Source organism: Eubalaena glacialis, chromosome 17, assembly GCF_028564815.1.
Source record: "Eubalaena glacialis isolate mEubGla1 chromosome 17, mEubGla1.1.hap2.+ XY, whole genome shotgun sequence".
In the NCBI taxonomy this organism is placed as follows: domain Eukaryota; kingdom Metazoa; phylum Chordata; class Mammalia; order Artiodactyla; family Balaenidae; genus Eubalaena; species Eubalaena glacialis.
Window position 1 is genome coordinate 19,047,996 of NC_083732.1, and position 19,757 is coordinate 19,067,752.

Here is a 19,757-nt window from a genome sequence, read left to right on the forward strand (position 1 = left end):
GTGCATAGTTTGAGCCCAGGAAGCTGCTCACCACGACTCTTGAAATAGTTATTGTACGAAAAGGGCACGGAGAATATTTTCCAGATTTCCCAACCACACGGTCTTCACCCTAGCTTTGGCTTCAGCCACCAAAACGTGGTTTGGACACGAATCTGGAGTCAATAATCTTTCTAGCACCCTGTGCTTCTCCCGCCTGCTCCAAAGTAGTCTGTTCTGTGTTCTGTTCCCTTAGGATTTGCTAGGAGATGAATCACGTGAGTTGATAAATCTGTTAACACCTAGAGGCGATAACTGGGCATTGTTTACGTGGGGGTCTTCGATACCTCAGCCCTCAACAGGAGTGGCTAACTTAAAAAATTTTAAAAGCGCCGTGGCAGCTCCGTGGGAAGCTGTTCTGGAGAAGGTCCGTTTATTGTACGTCACAGGCTGCCTGCTGATGCATGGAGCCAGCCGAGACCAGCACTGAGGATGGCTTCAAAGGCTGCAGGTTCTAGTGGCAGCAAGTTTATTCAGCTGCACTTTGGACCTAAGCAGCAGGGGCCAGAGCAACATAGTAATTTCTTTGGGCCACAATGGTCAAAAAACTGTAACTGAAAAGTGCCCATGCAGGAGAGAGACTTACTCCATCTTTAAGTTTTCCTTAAAAACAGGAGCAGATTCAAAACCCGGGATAAGGCACTAATACAATTAACGAAGGCAGTAAAGCAGAGCGATGAATCTTACTTTGCAAAATTATTCCAAAGGCCCAAGATGAAAGAGATGAAGAAAAAACTTAATGGTGCAGCGTAAGACCCTTCTGCCAGGTGGGTTCTTTGAGTACTGCCCCCCCCATTTCTATTATTAATTTCTCAGATCTTTCTTTCACCACCATCACCAGCCAAAAATTCCACATAACTCAAGACAGTAATTTACTCATAAAGGAAACACACCTGCAACTTTATTAATAACCAACTTTTTTTTTTTTTATTAGAGCAGATACAGTTGTGAAAACTGTACATTATACATTTTGGTTTCAAGGATTATAAATAACGGAACTCGCAGGTAGGGAGTTCTTTTTCACAGCAAGAAACTTTAAATAAACAAAGTCATGTTTTATTAAGTACATTGGCAGACTTCATGTGCTGTCCAAAATGTAGAGTACAGTATAACAACCCATTAGAAAGAGCCTTTCATGTAAAATACAGCTGTGCACATTTTAGAAAAATACCAACAATTTGAGCTTTGTTTTTAAAAAAGCTTATAAATCATACATACATTTATAAATGGAACCAACATGCTCACTTTATAAACATATCCTTTATTATCTGTTACCCATTATTTCCAAAGCATTACACATTCGAAATAAACACTTAAGATTAAATATTTTATTTAATTTTTTAAAAAAAATCAGCTTTCCCAGCATCAAGAGCTATGGGGTTAGGAAGGAGCAGTGAGAATATTGAGACTGACACAGGAACTGAAACGTTTCTTGGGTAAAAACGTATACTTCCTAAATTTAAAAGTCAAAGCAAAATGTAAAAAATAAATAAATATACAAGTTGTAATTTTTATTTGCTCTCTTTCTGCTTTCTTCTTTATTCCATATTGGTCACACCCAGGATTCTCAACATATTGTACTTCTGCAAAAAACACCACTGCGTTACTGCCCTGCAGGTGACAAAGCATTCAGTCCACACCTGTGCTAATATGGGAATTGTCTCTTCTGCATCGGAACAGCAGCAGATAAGGTAAAAATCTGATTAAACCATGCAGATCGTGAAAATGTTTAGGAATAGCTCCCCCTCCTCAATAACGTCTTACCAAGATTGGACAGATAACTTACCTCCCCTGATTTTCTTTTCAAATAATTATTTTTATAAAGACCACGTAGTTTCTCTAAATAAGCATGCTTCTGAGTAATAAAGAATAAATTATAAAACAGCAAAAAAATCAGATTATGTCAGAATAACAAAGGACTGCAAAAGACAGATACCTAAAAATTGTCTAAGCCTTTAAAATGTGAAATACAATTACAAAAGGACTTTGAAAAACATGAAAGGCGTAAAATTGAGAAGCACTGATTTAACAAAGCTTTATGCTCTACCTGAATGTATTCAACAAAAATTTAAGTTTGGGGAAAAAAAAAAGAAGAGCAGTTATTAATAGCATCTTGCTTAACTTTCATGGGAATTAACATAGCTACTGACAAGATTTTATTTGGTTGGTGAAGTACGTCAGCAGTGAAACTGAATCCTTTAAACACCGATTACTGCAATCCATGCAACATTTTGACGATACTTCTTAGAATTCTGTTGTCTTTCAGCTTTTAAAATTTAGCACCTCCTAAGTGCGTAAATAATTCATCTCAGTAGTGTTAAAAATGTTTAAAGTTAAATTATTCTTAGGTAGGTGTAATGCCTTCAAATTGCTAAATTTTAAATAGCCTTTTACAGGTTTAGGAAGACTAAACGACATGAAGAATGATGTATTGCTATCAAAATAAACACATTTTCTCTAGCATTCTGTTGTTTCTTTTCCTTGAGATGCGACACATGTGCTTCATCCAGCCAGGACCGCGTGTTGTAGATGACTATACATCGGATTTAAATAAACAGCAGAAATGAACATAATCGTGCACAAGCCAACGACACCTTCTCTCCCGGGACGTTCCAGGAGATGAGAAAGCAGCAGGTCATGGCATAAGACTGGTGAGTGATGCTGCTACCTACTTCTTCTAATGAGACAGGAGTGAATGCTGGAACCACGGCCACAGCAACACAATCCTCCGACCACATTCCTCGGGCAGTCGTTTGTTTCCCCAGCTCCCTACTAGAAACGTCAGATGGTAAAATAGTAAGGCAGCTGTTGACTTCCATCAAAAAAAAAAAAAAAAAAAAAAAAAAAAAAAATGCAGCTCCATACATTTCCAGTTTAGTCACGCTCTGCTAGGACAGATGGAGTAGCCAATGCCAGGAACTTCGCCGGATGGGGCTGCTTCAGCAGATTTTAAAAAAGAATGATTATTAAGTTTTGCTCTCCAACATGGCTGCTTGCTTCAGCTCCCAGAGGACCCCAAAGCATTTCCAGGGGGACCGAACCGGTCCTCCGGCTGAATTTTCCAAGTTTCATCTCTCTCTCTCTCTCTCTGGTGATCCCATCCTAATTCCAAGCCTCCTTCCCTGTGTCTGAGCCTGACTGGGGTGTGCCATTTAAAGGGCTGATGACACCACTGCAGAGAACTGTGGGCTAACACCACTAGTTGTCATGACTTCACTGAAGGGTCAAAACAGTTATATCATTAAGTAACTATGTTGAATCACATTCAGGCACAGCCAAAATTAAAGTGAAGGACAATACGTAGTTGTTAAAAAAAAAAAAATGTAAATTTGAATATGGGAAAAAAAAGTTATATATTGTGATTTTATAGAGAAATTAAGGCTATTCTTACCTTTCCTAATTCCAATCAAGTTAGAAAGTGAACAAAAAGGATTGCCAACCCAATATTCAACAGCATGACGAGGACAATCATGATTGAATTAGGGCCCTGGAAACGAAATAGAACAAAACAAGTGTCACTTTTCCATGTTGATAGCAGTAGATAAATTAGCTCACAAAACCAATTACCAAAAAATATTAAAAAAGACCCAACACAGTTGCAGTAAATAAGGTATGAAGAATGACGGCAGTTCCAAAAGGTATAAACTAAAAATAGCTAACGCTGTATTTAAATGGAGACATCTCTGAACTTTCACTTAAAGATGAATCCAGTCTTGATTAAACCTAAAAAACGACTTAAAAAATAATCGACTTCACCTCGAAACACTGGGCAACAGTCTGGGTGAGACACAGCTCACCATAAAGGGTTTAAAAACTGATGGGAATTAGATACGCATTTTTGTTAAGGTGTAAGTCGTTGGATAAGGAAGAATCATTTCCTCGTAAAGGCAGTTAGAACGGGAGGGTGAAATCTGCAGGACAAAGAGGCTGCTCTGGAAAAGTTTAGGAAAAACTCAAAATGCGGTTCTTTGACTCGCGCTTTTCCTGGTTTTCTTTTTGGATACTATCTCTTCCTTAAGGTAAAAGCTGCAAGTGGGAAATTGAGCCCTTTCAGAAATTACTGTGCAGGTCTAATTTTTAATTCCTCTGCTTAAAGCCACAACATTTCAGAAATCAGGTTACATTTTGCCAAATACTGCTATAATAAATACCACATAGCCCAAGGTACCCAAAATTTACTTTTTTTTTAAAAAAACAAAGAAACCTTATATGACCCATCTTTTTAGATCTGCCCGTGCTCGGCCATCTTTATTACAAAGACGCGATCTTAGTATTTACTATTAAAATAGTGTCTAATTCTTTTTTTTTTTATAAATTTATTTATTTATTTTTGGCTGCATTGGGTCTTTGTTGCTGCACGTGGGCTTTCTCTTAGTTGTGGCGAGCAGGGGCTACTCTTCGTTGCGGTGCGCGGGCTTCTCGTTGCGGTGGCTTCTCTTGTTGTGGAGCATGGGCTCTAGGCACGTGGGCTTCAGTAGTTGTGGCACACGGGCTCAGTAGTTGTGGCTCGCAGGCTCTAAAGCACAGGCTCCGTAGTTGTGGCGCACGGGCTTAATTGCTCTGCGGCATGTGGGATCTTCCCGGACCAGGGCTCAAACCCGTGTCCCCTGCACTGGCAGGTGGATTCTTAACCACTGTGCCACCAGGGAAGTCTGTGTCTAATTCTTAAGTAGCATTAAAAGTGTTCTAAAACTTGCCATATAAGAGAGGTTGGGTAGGTAGGTTTATTCTCATTCTACAGATGAGGAAACAGTTGTACTATATATATTTGACTATCCAATGAGACTACAGTGAAACTGGGTCAGAGTCCTCAAATGTCGTATTGATGTGATTTTTTTTGCGGGGAGGGGTGGGTAAAGTGAGTAAGGGAGACTGGAACTGCCACTGGTCCAGTGCTCATCTCGCAGGACCTAGGGCTTGAGTCTCATGTCCTTCAAGAACGCATCCTTTCTGGATGAGGTCACAACCTCCTTGGTAGAGGTCAGCGTACCCTGTTCTTTACCCTAACGCTTCACACTTCATTGTCGTTTCTTGTTAACTGCCATCTTTCCCCCTAGACTGAGTTCCACAGGGGCACGGCCTTGTTCACTACTCTACACCCACACATAAGGGCTGCCCAATTCATCCAGGCAACCAATATTTAATGAAGACCAATCTTTTGGTACTTTTCCAAGTGCTATGGAGGTGGTGGTTGAACTGATATATTCACTGTATTAAATGAGGAACAGGGTGATTAATAAAATCAGGGTGTGAGCGAGGAGGAATAAAAATGGGTGCCCTTGATGTAGGGACTGTTAGGAAGAAGAAAAAGCCTAGTTCCTAAACCCCAAGTAAATGGGAGGAAAACAAACACTTAATTCTTCACAGTGACTATTAGTTCCATTTTACAAAGCTCCGAGAGGGTAACTGTCTTGCCCAAGGTTACTCAAGCCAGTTTGAACAAGTTAGAACTGGGAAACTTTAGTCTGTTCACTTCAGAGCTACATGTTCTTTTTATCTCTATTAAACCCACAGGCCTTAGTTTAAAAATAATTTCCCATCAACTTCTTTAAAATGGCATTTTCATCTACATCCTATGATACTGTAGTATCAGAAAAACATCAAATCTTGATAATGACCAATGGTTCTTTTAGTATAGTTGTGTTCTAAACCTATGTAACTCCTCAATTATGGTTAACTTAGAACATATAAATAATGTAGGAAACTCTTATAACTCAGAAAATAATTGAGATGATCTTTCAACATTATTACTCAGCATGGAGATGAAGGAAATGTTATTACTACACAGACTGATTAGATCTTGCTCATGAATGTGTTAAGAATTTGGGGATCGTCTCAACTCTTTTGGGTGAGTGGATTTCATTTCATAATTCCTAAAGACAGTGATATGAAAGAAGATGAGGAAAAGTAACAGGGTCAGAGCAATACAGTGTGGAGTTCAGTGACTTACACAGACCCTAGGAAAGCAGAATAATAGAGTACCTTCAGTAAAGCTACCTTCAAAGACTTAAGGTGTGCCTGGACCTTTAACTCCCATTTCATAAATCCTTATAAGGTTCTATGAATTCATCTAACCTTTTTGAATTGGTTAGTATTTTGGGCTTGTGTGTGTATATATTTATATACATACACTATTGAACATGTATTTCTCCCGTATATATTCTAATATACAAATACATGCATATTTATCCTACTAGTATAGCTCCATTATATAAAGCTATTTTTAAAGATGAAAGATGAGGGTAAACCAGCAATAAAAGACTCAAACAGCAACCAGGTAAAAAATAAATTCTGGGATGCTATGTTTAATAGGCAGATACCAAGACGTGACCTCTGTGCTCTTCAGATACCTGGGCTGGGTACAGGGTGGAAAGCTTTAAGGTGAAGTCTCATAAATATGACTGTGGTGGCCAGTTGTAGCTTAAAATAGCAAAATGAAAAAAAAAAATCAGTCTTGATTTTCAAGACTGACTGGGACAGGTGTAATAAAAGAAGCTGTGGCAGGGCAAAGTGCGAGTCTTGTTTGGAAGAAACTTTCAGGCAGTTAGAAAATAAAGTGCAGGAAGTCAAAATATGGAAAGATGTTCTAACTCAAATTTTTCTTCTTCAAGATACTATCACTCATTTAAAATTGTGAAGAACTTTCTGAAGAGTTAGTATAGATTATGTTAAACCTCAAACTTCTCCATAAACATGGAAAAAGCAAAGTTTAATTATATGTATTTATTGAGAGTGTGTGTGTGTGTGTGGTTCAAACCTGATCTAACAGGGATAGGGATGCCTTAGGTTTTACGACAATTCAGAAGAAAGGTCGGGTAAATCTCAAACTCAGAGGCTGATCGGTGTACTTGCTAACAGAAGAGTGCAGGTAGTTTTCAGGAGCTGAGATTCCTAAAGAAAGAGAAGACTCCTCACTAGTCTATTTGATGATAAGGTTCTAAAGATACCTCTACTGCCTCCTAGCCAAGCTGCCATACTGCAAAATCCTACAAAAAATTCTGGCATCCCATAGAATGTGCTCTCCTGGGACTTGAGTCCACAGGAGTCACAGGCTGGAGGGACGTTGCAGAGTGATCCTTGCCAGGGCTTCCCTTCCCCTAAGTGTCAGCCTGTGTCCCAGAAGAGTCTCTGGATTTCTAGATCAATATCCAGGGTGATCCTGAGGGTGGGTCAAAACCTACTGGAATATTTATGAACTATTTATGCTCCAACTAGCGTTAAGGCAAACTCAGTAACAGTCAATGCTCTTTGAATGCTTACTTTGTGCTAGGCACTGTGCTGAGAACTTTATAAACTTCATAAAGTATCAACTCATTTAATCTTTACCACAACCCTTGATACAGGTACAGATGAAGAAATCAAGTCACAGAGCAGTCAAGAAACTTGCCTGAGGTCATCGAGCTGGTAAGTAACACAGCTGGGATGTGAACCTATGAAGTCTGGCACCAGAGGCCATACCGTTAGCCGCTAGCCTACACTGTCTCAGTAAGCTGGCTGCCTAAAATTGTGCAGATTGTTTGGTCAGCCACCCTACAAACAGTGATGCTGACTCAGAGTGGATCTGTCACAGCTGCTCACAAAGATGGATTCAGTCTGCTTCCCCTCAAATGTCTGCTTTAGTGTGAACTCTTCCATCAATTTCCATGTTGTTATTTGTAAACTTCTAACTTACACAGTGTCTTTTTACCTCGAAATTGTATGCAGTGCTCTTTTTGTTTTAAAGGTCATTCACTGACTACCTTTAGGATGATTTTGTCACTTCCTAACTCTCTGTGAAGAAAACAGTGGTAAGGGGTGTGAGAGGCAGCTTTACGTTATTAAGGAAGAGAAGGTTAATTGTTAAACTCTCCGCGTGAAGGTGCCAACTCAGTCTTGCCTTCCAGCTCCTGACAGAGGTGCAGAGCTGCTGGCCTCCCTTCTCTCCTGGGGTGTTTAGGGAAACCCTAGAGACCGGCCTGCAGAGCTGCACGATGCTTGGCCAACTCCCAGGATCCGACTGTTCTGCACATTCGTAAGACAGATGCTGTTTCTAAACAAGAAGGCTGTGAATTTACCAAATATACCTATTAGTAACGTTTTACAGAAAGACTATTACAGATAAGAACTAGGTAACTCATCTAATATGAGGAACACTGGGGCACACACTTCCCCTTGGGGAGTTCTGGAAATCAACTGAACCCCACTACTGGGTACCCAAAGGTATAAACGATATAGCCTTGCATTGCTTGAATCTCCCCTTTGTAAATCAGGCAAACCAATACTAATACGTATGTGAGGCTTTATTAACCTATGGCTGTAAATGCTGAAAGCCAAATGAGAAGTGAGTTATCACATTTAACAAATTCAGTAGTGATGATATTAGCACAGACAGTTATATATCAGGATACTGACATACCAGTGTTAAAAGATGAATGCTCACTGAACAGTCTCAAAATTATTGTTTTGAAAACCATTTACCTATATGGAGGTTAACTCTCAGAAAGTTAATCATGTTAACCTGATTTATTTATATTTAGATGATAATTAAAATGGTGAGAATTTTAAAAAGGTGGGAACCTGTGTTGATATTAGCAAAATAAACCTAAGAAATTTCAAATATAAGTTAATTAAAAAATGAATTTCAGTGTTTAACCCTATGAGTAGATAGAACGGTAAGAAACTGATGGTTGTATTGATGGCCAAAATATTAATCTACACCTTTATGCAAATATGTTTCTGAAATTACTAGTAAATACTGGGTGGGCTATGGCTTCCTCCCTAAATTACAATCTTTTCCAAAGGCATATGACTAGGTCAACAGCTCAGTCAGCTTTTTATCAAAAATTACTTAGCTTCAGATTTTATAAATTCTACAGAATTTGATAAAATACTAATTCCTTTTATCATTAACAAATCTCATTGAATGAGGATGTTGATATTTATCAATAACTGAAAGCTTTCTGGTTGAATAACAAAAACCTTAAATGCTCCAGACTCATAATAAAACTAGCATCTACCAGAAAACTGAAATTTTAGGAGCACTGACACTCAGAGGGGTTAGAAGACCAAAGTGATTTTTCTTAAACAGTTGAAAAATTTCACTTCTCATATGGGAAAGAAAAAGTTCTAGCTGCAAAGCCTGGCCATTAAATAAAATCCACATTATTTATGAGAATAATTCATAATAGCTAGAAAAGATGTTCTTTTGTCTAAAGATGCTGACCATTGTGGGTGCAGAGTCAAAAGGCAGGTTAAGGACTTGGCAGTGGAGCCCTCCTCTGGGTTAGAGCACAGTGGCAGGGGCTGGTGGGCCGTGATTACTTCCCAGCCCTCAGAATTAGCTATTGTTATGGACTGCATGTTTGGATCTACCCCTGCTCCCAAATTCATCCACTGAAGCCCTAACCCCCAATGTGATAGTATTTGGAGGTGGGACCTTTGGGAGAGAATCAGGTCATGAGGGTGGAGCCCTCAGGATGGGATTAGTGCCCTTCCAAGGAGAGACGCCAGAGAGCTTGTTTCCTCTCAGTCCTGTGAGGACACAGGGAGAACATGGCCTGTGTTCTATGGACCAGGAAGTAAGTGGGTTCTCACCAGACACTGAATCTGCTGGTGCCTTGATCTTGGGACTCCTGAGCCTTCAGAACTGTGAGAAATAAATGTTCGCTGTTTAGACCACCCAGTCTAGGGTAGTTTTGTTATAGCAGCCAGAGCTAATAAGACAGCTACCATTGTGGTCCTTTTTTTGGTGGTGCCTCATGGCTTGTGGGATCTCAGTTCTCTGACCAGGGATTGAACCCTGGCCCTCGGCAATGAAAGTGAAACAGGACAGAAGGGGGCAGGGCACAACCTTTAAAAGAATGATATAGCCATAGTACATGACAAAGACTGGTTAGAACCAACTAGGTCCAAGATGGCAGAAGATTTGACTTCCAGAAGACCTTGAGCCTCATTATATGCTTATTGTAATATATTACCATATGCTAAATGACACACCCACCAGCACCATGACAGTTTTGAGGCCAGCCATAAAAGGTCAAAAAGTAGGCAGTGACCCAATTCCTGGAAATCCCCACCCCTTCCCCAAAAGTTGGAATAATCCTCCCACTCATTAGCCTATGAAATTACTAGCCCATAAAAATGAACCACCCCATATTTCGAAGCCTCTTGCCTTCCAAGATGGCCCACACTCTGTCTGTGGAGTGTGTTTCTCTCTAAATAAATCTATCACTTTGTCTCTGAATTCTTTCACAACGAAGAAAGAACCTTAAATCCACCGGGAACAAAAGTGCAGAGTCCTAACCACTGGACCGCCAGGGAATTCAACAGCTACCATGAAGCTCACCAAGAAGTGCTGGTAAAGGCTGGTAAAAGTGGAGCTGCAACAAGCTAGTCAGGTCAGTCTACCTGCATGAAGCCTGAGGGTGGCCGAGTGAGCACAGAGGAATTTCTGCCCGAGAGCCCATTGTGGCTCAAGCTACCAGTGCTAGGCTCTACTCTACACAGCCCGGTGCTCCCGGGGACTTTTGCTAGCCTAGGTGCAAATCGTCATCATCAAGGCGCAGATGCCCCACGCTGCCACCTGAAAGAACCAAAAGGAGCAAAGGGAGAGAAAAACACGTCTCGCACAACTTACCGAATTGGCTTCTTTTGCCACAGAAGGGCACGAATCGCTGCTTGCTGGATTCTTTGGTATAGCAAGTTCAGACTTCTTAGCTTTTGGCTCAGCTTTGCTTTCTTTGGCAACTGGTTTTGTCACAGATTTAGGGGGACTCCACTTGTTGGGCGATGGCTTGTGCACCAGCGCCGAGGAAGACTGGCTTGGCCCTTCCTCCTCCTCCACGTCCTCCGGGGGGTACTGGGGGGCGTTCAGTTTCACGTAGTAACCGTGATACTGAGAGTGCAGCTCCCCGTTACTGGGGTTAGGGACGTGGTGACGGCCAGAGTACCTGGAGTGGGGCACAGCCGCTCCCACCTCCTTCGTGGGAGCCTTGGAGGTCAAGGGCTTATTGACGGTGGCCGTCACCTGCTCCTTGGCTGCACTCCTTTTGTCTTGGTTGAGTCTTGCCCCTGAGCTGGGATTCTGCTTCTTCACGGGCTCTGGGGAGGGAGAGCCGCCTTGTTTGGGACTTGCCTCAGGAGACCCTGGGGGTGTCGTGCCTTTGCGATAAAAATGAGGAGATTCCTTTGGTGTAGGTGGCTTTTCCGGGACCTTTTCTTCTGGATTTTCTTTAGCATCTACACCTTCCTGAAATCTCTGTTTGACATAATCCGGGCCTGGGGAGAAAGGGGACAACACAAGGGAAAGTGATAAAAAAAATAATAAGGCATAAAGGCTTGTTCCTTATGGCTACTCATAAATTTTTTTGCTAAATCAGCTTAGCCTTTTCTCTCTTTGTTTTAAACATATTTACGAGGCTTTGACTAAGCATAAGGACGTTTCATTCCCTGGGAGAAAAGATTATTTACTGATGAAAAGTTTTTAAGTTAATATATACCATTATTTACACTATTTGTGATAGCCACAAAAGTTAAACAGTCCTGATTTTTGCTGCTGGTAGAATACAGAGGCAGAATTCATATGGATGGAGCACTGGAGACAGCACCGTAATTAATCTGAACGTTCAAATTTACACGGTATAACTAAAATACAGAGTATACACTCATATACAAAAATAAACCGACTCGTATGTTTAATATGTAATCTATTAGAACACTTAAATATATTAATGTTTAATAAAGTATCTACACTGTAGGTGGAGAACATGCAGATAACATATTTTTAATGACCCTTCATCAAAGGAGCATTTAAACTGCCTAGTTAGGAACAACTTCTGAGCTTTAGGTTACACTTTATAAGATAACTTACTCGGAGTCCCTTCACAGCCTGGATTTGCATCAGCAGCGTTTCTGCAGGCATCAAAGTCAAGACAAGGCAGTTGTCTTTGGCTCTGTAGTCTCAGGATTTTTTTTTTCTTTTTCTGAGTACTTTAGAATTGTGTAACAATCATATGTTATTTTCATAAATAGAAAAAAATTTCACTTAAAAAAAAGGGACCCTGGTGCCATTGTTATTTTATGGGCAGATTTTGGGGGGAGTGGGGAGTAAGGAGAAAGTGCATCACAAGATGGTACCAGCAGTGAGTGCTTAAGGAGGCCAGTGGTCCAGAAAAGGGCCTCTCTGGGGCCCTCAGAGACATGCTCCAAGGCAGTGCCCTTCTTTCTAGGCACTTTGCCCCTCAGCCCCTCCCCGGTAACTGGGTCCTGCACATCCTTTGGCCACCACTTCACCCATCAGCCATTTTTCATCACAGGAAGTCAAGTCAAGGTCACACAGTCCAGCTGGCCCTCTTCTCTGCAAATGGGCAGGAGCTGACAATGTCATCTCTGGAGTATCCAAGGAAGAAATCACCCACCAACTTGCTTACAGGAGCTGACCAGCTCTTGACAACTCCAGAGCACTGCATCTGTTCGCTTCCCTTCCTGTCTCTACTCCCACCTCTCAGCCCAGAGGGGCTGAAGAACAATTATCCTTAAAATTGTTAAAAATACATACTGCCTCCGTCAACAGATGAATGGATAAAGAAGAGGTTTTATACACACACACGTGGAATACTACTCAGACGTAAAAAAGAATGACATTTTCCCATGTGCAGCAACATGGATGGACTTGGAGGGCATTATGCTAAGTGAAATAAGTCAGAGAAAGACAAATACTGTATGAGGTCACTTATGGAACCTAAAAGATACAACCAACTAGGGAATATAACAAAAAAGCAGCAGACTCACAGATATACAGAGAACAAACTAGTGGGTACCAGTGGGGAGGGAGGGAGGGGCAATATAAGGTGAGGGAGTAGAAGAGCTCCTGGGTGTAGGATAGGCTCAAGGATGTATTGTACAACAAGGGGAATGTAGCCAATATCTTGTAATAACTGTAAATAGAAAATAACCTTTAAAAATTGTGTAAAAATAAAAAATTTCAAAAAGGTAAATAAAAAAATTACATACCACCGACTTGTAATTGCTCTTCCCATGATGGTCTGAATAATAATTTACTGTTGTGAGACTGCCATTTATTATACAAGGCATTTTCCAAAATGTAAAGCCTCACCAAAATCTTAGGAAGCAGGCAATATCCTGATCTTACTGATATGGAAGCAGCTGTAGCAGCTGAAAAACCCAAAGTCACACAGCTCCTGTGTACCCTTAAGATAAAATATAATGCAACATGGAATATACTAAGCCCAGAAATGAGAATCCCCAAGGACCCACATTTATAGCTTGTACTCAGGGCCAAAAGCATAAAAAGAGCATTAGCTCACATTCCATCCTCCAGAAGATAAAGCCAAAGAGGGTTCAAATTTCCCAAACAGGTCAAGATCGCCGACAATTGAGGTTTCCTTTCTAAACTTGGTTAAGTACCCCCTTTAAAAAAAATTGGCAATTTTCTTTTACATCCTCCATCAAAAATGGCAGTATGAATTCTTGGCACAGAGAGATGTATCTCACTTGAGTGAAGAAAAAGAGGCAACTGCAATTATTCAAAAGGTGCTGTCTTTGTTTCTGGATTCTTCCTTGGTGTTGTGACTGGGACATACCACCAAGAGAAAGAAGCACCAGCAGCACCAGAAAGCGACATTCTTCATCAACAGGCTTGCCCCTACTTTCAAAAACCCATGAAGAACGTTTATACTGGCCTTTCATGGAGAAGCCCCTCATCTACACACAACCCCTCCTCTGCAGTGTGCTGTTTACATATTTTTCTCCCACCCCTCTACCCCAGATTTCATCAGACTTGGTTTCATTTGTGCTTCCCTGTTATCCAATTTCACAGCATTACTGAAATACCCATCTAGGCATGGTAGTAAGTGTTCCGTGCAAAAGTAATTAATAGTCAAGACTCTTAGAGCCAATCATTTTTCACTTAAGCCACCTAACTCTGAAACACAAATTACGAAGTACTTTTAATGTCTTCAATCTTAAGGGGTAAGTGCAAAAGTTAATTTTGCAAATCCTTCTATCTTAAGATTAAGTCATATTAAAAGCTAATGTTTAAATACACATAACAGAAAAGAACGGGAAAAAATAATCTCTGGCAAACGTGACTAGTTATACATTCTTGATGTTGGAAGGAGAAGACAGTCACTGAACCACGAGAAATAAAGCTGTCACAAAGCCTATGTGCTCCATTTTGAAAATGTGAGACCCTAACAGTGACACTTAAAAGTTCAGGATTTATCTGGGTAACCACTGGTCTCTCACCTGCGTTTACTGCAGAAAGCAGATTAGGAGCTGAAATGGGAGCTGCTTTGACAGATCCCAGCAAGTGACAGCTGCCAGCAAAGGATGAGACTGCTGAAACGCTAACAGTGACAAGAGATCGTTTATTTGGGAGGAAACTCAGGCAAGTCAGTAATAGCGGGTCCAAGAAAAATAATTTTTAAAAAAGTGATATGCTTTAGTTATCTGGAAAAAGATCAAAGACTTACAATACCTGAACACAAAGCACAGTTTCAAATGCTCTTTGTAAAGAGTAAGTAGAACTCTGCCTACCTCTTAATTTATGCTATCATTAATAGGCCAAGCAGAGAGTGATTTGGCCATTGGAGGATTTTGTAGTAACGGACTTACAAAGCTTTATTTTGGATTCCACTGAATGTATTTATTATGTTTATTAACTCTCAAATACCGGTCTAACCACTCCTTTAGATCTTTAGAAATCTCATGCATTGCTCCTTTGGACAGTTTTCCTGTCTTAAATGTCTTAGGAAAGGCATTTCTTGTGCCCATCTCCTAAGACATGGTTTTCAGGCGTATTCAATTCAGATTTATCTACAGGGCTTCCAATGATATTCAAAATCTGCTGAGCTCAAAGAATTTACTAGCACCACCTTTCAGATGAAAAAATCCCTCCCAGCTTTATTATGCGTTAAAAATTGGCTGGATAAGGGAATAAAGGCACTCCAAAGCAGTCGCTCCACATTTGCTTCCCATCAGAGGTACCTGGGGTGCGATTCCCAGAGAATTTAATAAGTATGAATCGAAGCCTAGAAATCTTGATGTTTAACAAATGCTCCAGGTAACTCTCATGTACCCAGTATTGGCATTTAAAAGCATGGCAAATTTGGAATTGACATGTAAACACTGCTGTATTTAAAATAGAAAACCAGGGACTTCCCCGGTGGTGCAGTGGTTAAGAATCCACCTGCCAATGCAGGGGACATGGGTTCAATCCCTGGTCCAGGAAGATCCCACATGCTGCAGAGCAACTAAGCCCATGTGCTCTACTACTGAGCCTTCGCTCTAGAGCCTGCACACCACAACTACTGAAGCCTGTGTGCTCTAGGACCTGCGTGCTGCAACTACTGAGCCCGCGTGCTGCAACTACTGAAGCCCGCATGCCTAGAGCCTGTGCTCCGCAACAAGAGAAGCCACTGCAATGAGATGCCTGTGCACCGCAACGAAGAGTAGCCCCCACTCACCACAACTAGAGAAAGCCTGCGCACAGCAACGAAGACCCAACGCAGCCAAAAATAAATAATAAAAAAATAATAAAAATTAAAATAAATAAATAAAATAAAATAGATAACCAACAAGAACCTACTGTTCTTGTAGCACAAGGAACTCCGCTCTATATTCTGTAATAACCTAAATGGGTAAAGAATTTGAAAAAGAATAGATACATGTATATGTATAACTGAATCACTCTGCTGTACACCTGAAACTAACAACATTGTTAATCAACTATACTCCAATATAAAATAAAAATTAAAAATAAAATAAAAATAAATGAAGAAAAAGCACCTGGGTGAGACCATGAAATAAAGACTTCTGATTCAAAAAAAAAAAAAAATTAATTAAAAAAAAAATTAAAGCGTGGCAAAAAGTATGTTGACTAGAGGTAGACCCAACTCCAGCCTTCCTTACCTGCATCCAGCTGGAAATGGTTCCAACATGGCGTAGTCAACTGGGGACTGGCCAGCTAAATGAGGATATACACTTAGATTTTACAGAGTAAGATTAAGTGCTTTTAAAACAAGATATTTAGTATAATGCAGAGGGCAGAAGTTTTTCCTGGACAAGTTTCTTGGAAGGCACACAGTGTGACTACTACTTGTCTGTGTAGTAATGTGTGTCAGTGTTGCAATGCCAGCAGCATAAAGTTGATGAGATGCAGCAGTTCATTAAAAAGACTAGTCAGAATATCACCAAGGAGGGAAATTATGAGAAGTGTTGATAGTTGTTGCAGTCAGCGTTTTTGTCTGTTTTTACAGACAGTATTTCTAAATCCTAAGGGATTTTATTTCCCCTGGGGATTTGTATTGGGAAGAAGTCAGAGACGGGTCACCTGCTCGCTGACATGCCACACAACACGAAACAACACTGAGCACGTGTCACGCACCCACACGGAAAGGTTACGCGTTACAGCTGGCATGAACGGCGGATGGAAACAGCAGGGCGTTCAGCTAGTTCTTCACAGCTGAGCCTCAGGGCAACGGCTGCGGGCTGCGGGAGCACCCCGAAGACTCCTCCAAACAAATGTCTACCGGGGCAGTGCTGATGGCAAATGCTTTGTAGCACCATCAGAAGTCATTAAATAGAAAGTAGGATTTTTCTACGGAGACTGCCAATCAGTAAAAGAAGACCAGATGGAAAGATTTTTAAACAATTATATAACCGATAGCAGGATCCCTTTTATATTCTATGTGGAAAGAATGCTACATTCCCATAGGACTTTAGAGTCCCATCGGTAACAATACCGCAACTTCTGAGAACACAGCCACAGCACTCTTGTCTGCAAGCCGTGGGACACCCAGCCCAGGGCCCCTTGCACATGGTGGGCTTTCAATACACACATGTGTGGAACGGGATACAATGGAAAGAGTGGTAAGAATAACCAGCAAACCCATGAATTATTAATTTCACGTCAACTAGTGGACTATTCAGTTTTCCTTTTTCTATGAAAAAAATTTATTTCAGAATTTCAGAATTTTGCGTCTGGAAAGTGAGTTTAGAAGGCATCTATTCCAGGATGCTTCTTTTTTCTTAACCAAAAATATTACATATTAACGATAGGCACGGACAATTCTTAAGACTTCTAGTCCATACCAGAAGTGTGAGCTTAGTTAGCATTGTCTCAAGATAATCTATACTAAAAGACTTCACGTTAAGTAATCAGCACAGTGTGTGTGTGTGTGTGTGTTACACCCTGTTTGTCTCCCTGCCCCTCACAAATTCGTATGTTGAAGCCCTAACCCCCAATGTGATGTTATTGGAGGTGTGGCCTTTGGGAGATAGCTTAGTTCACGAGGGTGAGACTCTCACGATGGGTTTAATGCTCTTATGAAAAGAGGAAGAGACACCAGAGTTCTCTCTCTCCAGGTGCATGCACTGGGGAAAGGCCATCTGTGAGCCAGGAAGATGGGCATCACCAGAACCCAACCATGCTGGCACCCTGATCTTGGACTTCCAGCCTCCAGAACTACGAGAAATAAATGTCTATCGTGTAAGCCACGCAGCCCATGGTGCTTTGTTTTAGCAGCCCAAGCTGACTAATACACACGCTTAAACACAGAAAGACAAAGCTCGTTGAGGGTGCTGCCTAGGCCACCTGGCAAGAGGGCCCTAAGTAATACATTTACCACATTCTCTTTTTCAACCCATGACCAGTGACCCCCCACAACGGATAAACATCACTGGACATTAAAAACAAAATAAGCATCTTGATGGAAAGGAAATTGAAACAGTGGGGAAATGAGCCATACATATAGTTTCCCAATCATTCTCCACCATGTCCAACTCCCCACTACCTCCTCAGTGATCATCCAAAGTCTCACCTCAGCTTTCCTGGCTTAAAAACCCAATTTCATCAGCACTTTGAAGTAGAGCCATCCCTTGGGGCAGACTCACATCACCAAAGCTCACAGGACTGATGGTTGACACCAGAAGACCAATTCATCAGTTTACAATGAGCAAGGTAAATGTCACCAAGGCCTGAGACTTGCACTGATAACCACCGGTGCGTGCTCTCCCTGTTGGCAGACCTCCACGAGAAGCTCAACGAAAATGAGAAGGTGAGTGGTGGATGTGGAATTAAGACAGAGGCATGAGATGAATCAAGTATCTAATGGCATCATGCTGAGCTAACCTGATGCATCCATTTCCTCACTCGGATGATCTTGCCAGGAAAGCCATACACAGCTGGCAACAGTTCCCTGCATCCTTCCCCATAACAGAAACGTCCTTGCCAATGCAACTGCAATACTCCAAGGTTTTGGGCCATGGGTTTGCTCTCCTCTAGATAGCATTTGGATGGGCACTGCCTATTTTTGCCTCTGTGACTCTTTTTTCTATACGACTTTGGGTGACCAAGTCTTTAGAGGTTTCAATACACTCAATCAGGTTACAAGGAAATCTTGCTATACTATAGCCATGCTATCACTTATGATCACCTTATACACTTCTGTGCAGTCTCATGGGCTCATTTTAACTCCCAGAGGGCAACCTCATTTCTAAGTTCTTGGGGGACAACTCACTGTGTCACTCATACTCATGGCAAGTTAGGTTTCTGGGTACTATGCAATTATCTACATACACATTCATACACATCCATTTGTATGCTTTTTCTTATATGTTACGACTTAGCCCTTTGAGTGATAAAGCCATCCTACATGGCTACGTTTTTTCTGTAGTTTTAAACTAAACTATAGAATAATACAGTTTTGAACTAAAAGTATAAGACTGAACTAAGATGGGAAATATCTGAAAATACCGCCAGCTCCTGAAAAGAGGTAACTTACTATGAAAGTGTTCGAAATACAAGCTATGACAGACATCCTTTTTTCCCCAGGGTTAACAACTATACAAGACACATCCATTCCAAACAAAGGGAACATTTGTATCTGAGATATGTAAATTAAACAAGCAGCCTGACTCAGAAAAAGTACTTGAAAGCCCTTTCAGAAATGTCTATCTGATTTGATCACCCTGTAAATGCAGAGTGGAAAGCATGAGGTATGCTCCCGTGAGAAGATCAATAATACTCAGTACAGAAAAAGGCTTTCTATACAGTTGCCGAAGGAAGTGTTGGCTGCGGGTCAAAGGGGATTGCAGCCGCCGCCCTTAGCTCCTGTCTCAAACAGACCCCTTGTCATCTCGTGCTACTGTGATATATTCATTACTGACAGACAACTTGCTTATATGAAGCTGTTTTAGCTAAGAAAGGGTGGAATTACATTTTCCCACAATATGTTTTCCCCCCTCAAATGCTTTCACATCATAAAAGGCTTTTACAACCATTTAGCCTGGAAAATTGAGATGACCTCCCATATCATTTACCTCTTGTTAACACCTAATAGCAAGCTACAGGGACCCTATTCCCCAACAGAATGAACAACAGAATCAAGAAATGACCGTCTGCAGACAACAGCAAGTTTGTCTGCTTCCAAAGCAGCTCAAGCCCAGGGCTGCTACGTGAAGCTGCACTGTCTCCTGACTGCTGAGCTGCTTGCTCCCAGTAGCTTCACTGCTGGGGAGGAAAAAGATGATCCCTCCTGGGTGGCTGAATCCCCTCCCCAGCTCTCACACCCTAGAACAGGTAGCTGCTAACGTGTGTGAGTTTCCAGAACAGCGTTTATTCCTACTGCAAGAAATGGAAAATTTCCCTTTCCTAGTAAAAGACACATACGTATTAAATGATTTAAATCCCAACCCAGAGGTTTAGAAAGGATGCACACAAA

General features: G+C 41.2%; 1 protein-coding gene across 2 annotated transcripts in view; it reads right to left on the reverse strand.

Moving 5' to 3' along the window:
- Positions 1–2,402: 2,402 nt before the first annotated feature.
- Positions 2,403–19,757, reverse strand: part of JPH1 (junctophilin 1) — a 78,122-nt gene continuing 60,767 nt past the window's right edge. The window contains exons 4-6 of one of the 2 annotated variants that reach the window (XM_061171681.1): positions 10,652–11,292; positions 3,428–3,523; positions 2,403–2,808 (exon numbers count right to left, since the gene is read on the reverse strand). In XM_061171681.1, the coding sequence (XP_061027664.1) occupies positions 3,443–3,523; positions 10,652–11,292 (722 nt within the window). In that variant the 3' untranslated portion in view covers positions 2,403–2,808; positions 3,428–3,442. Of the gene's footprint in view, positions 2,809–2,891; positions 2,971–3,427; positions 3,524–10,651; positions 11,293–19,757 lie in introns of those variants that run through there. The other variant, XM_061171680.1, reaches the window with a different exon arrangement.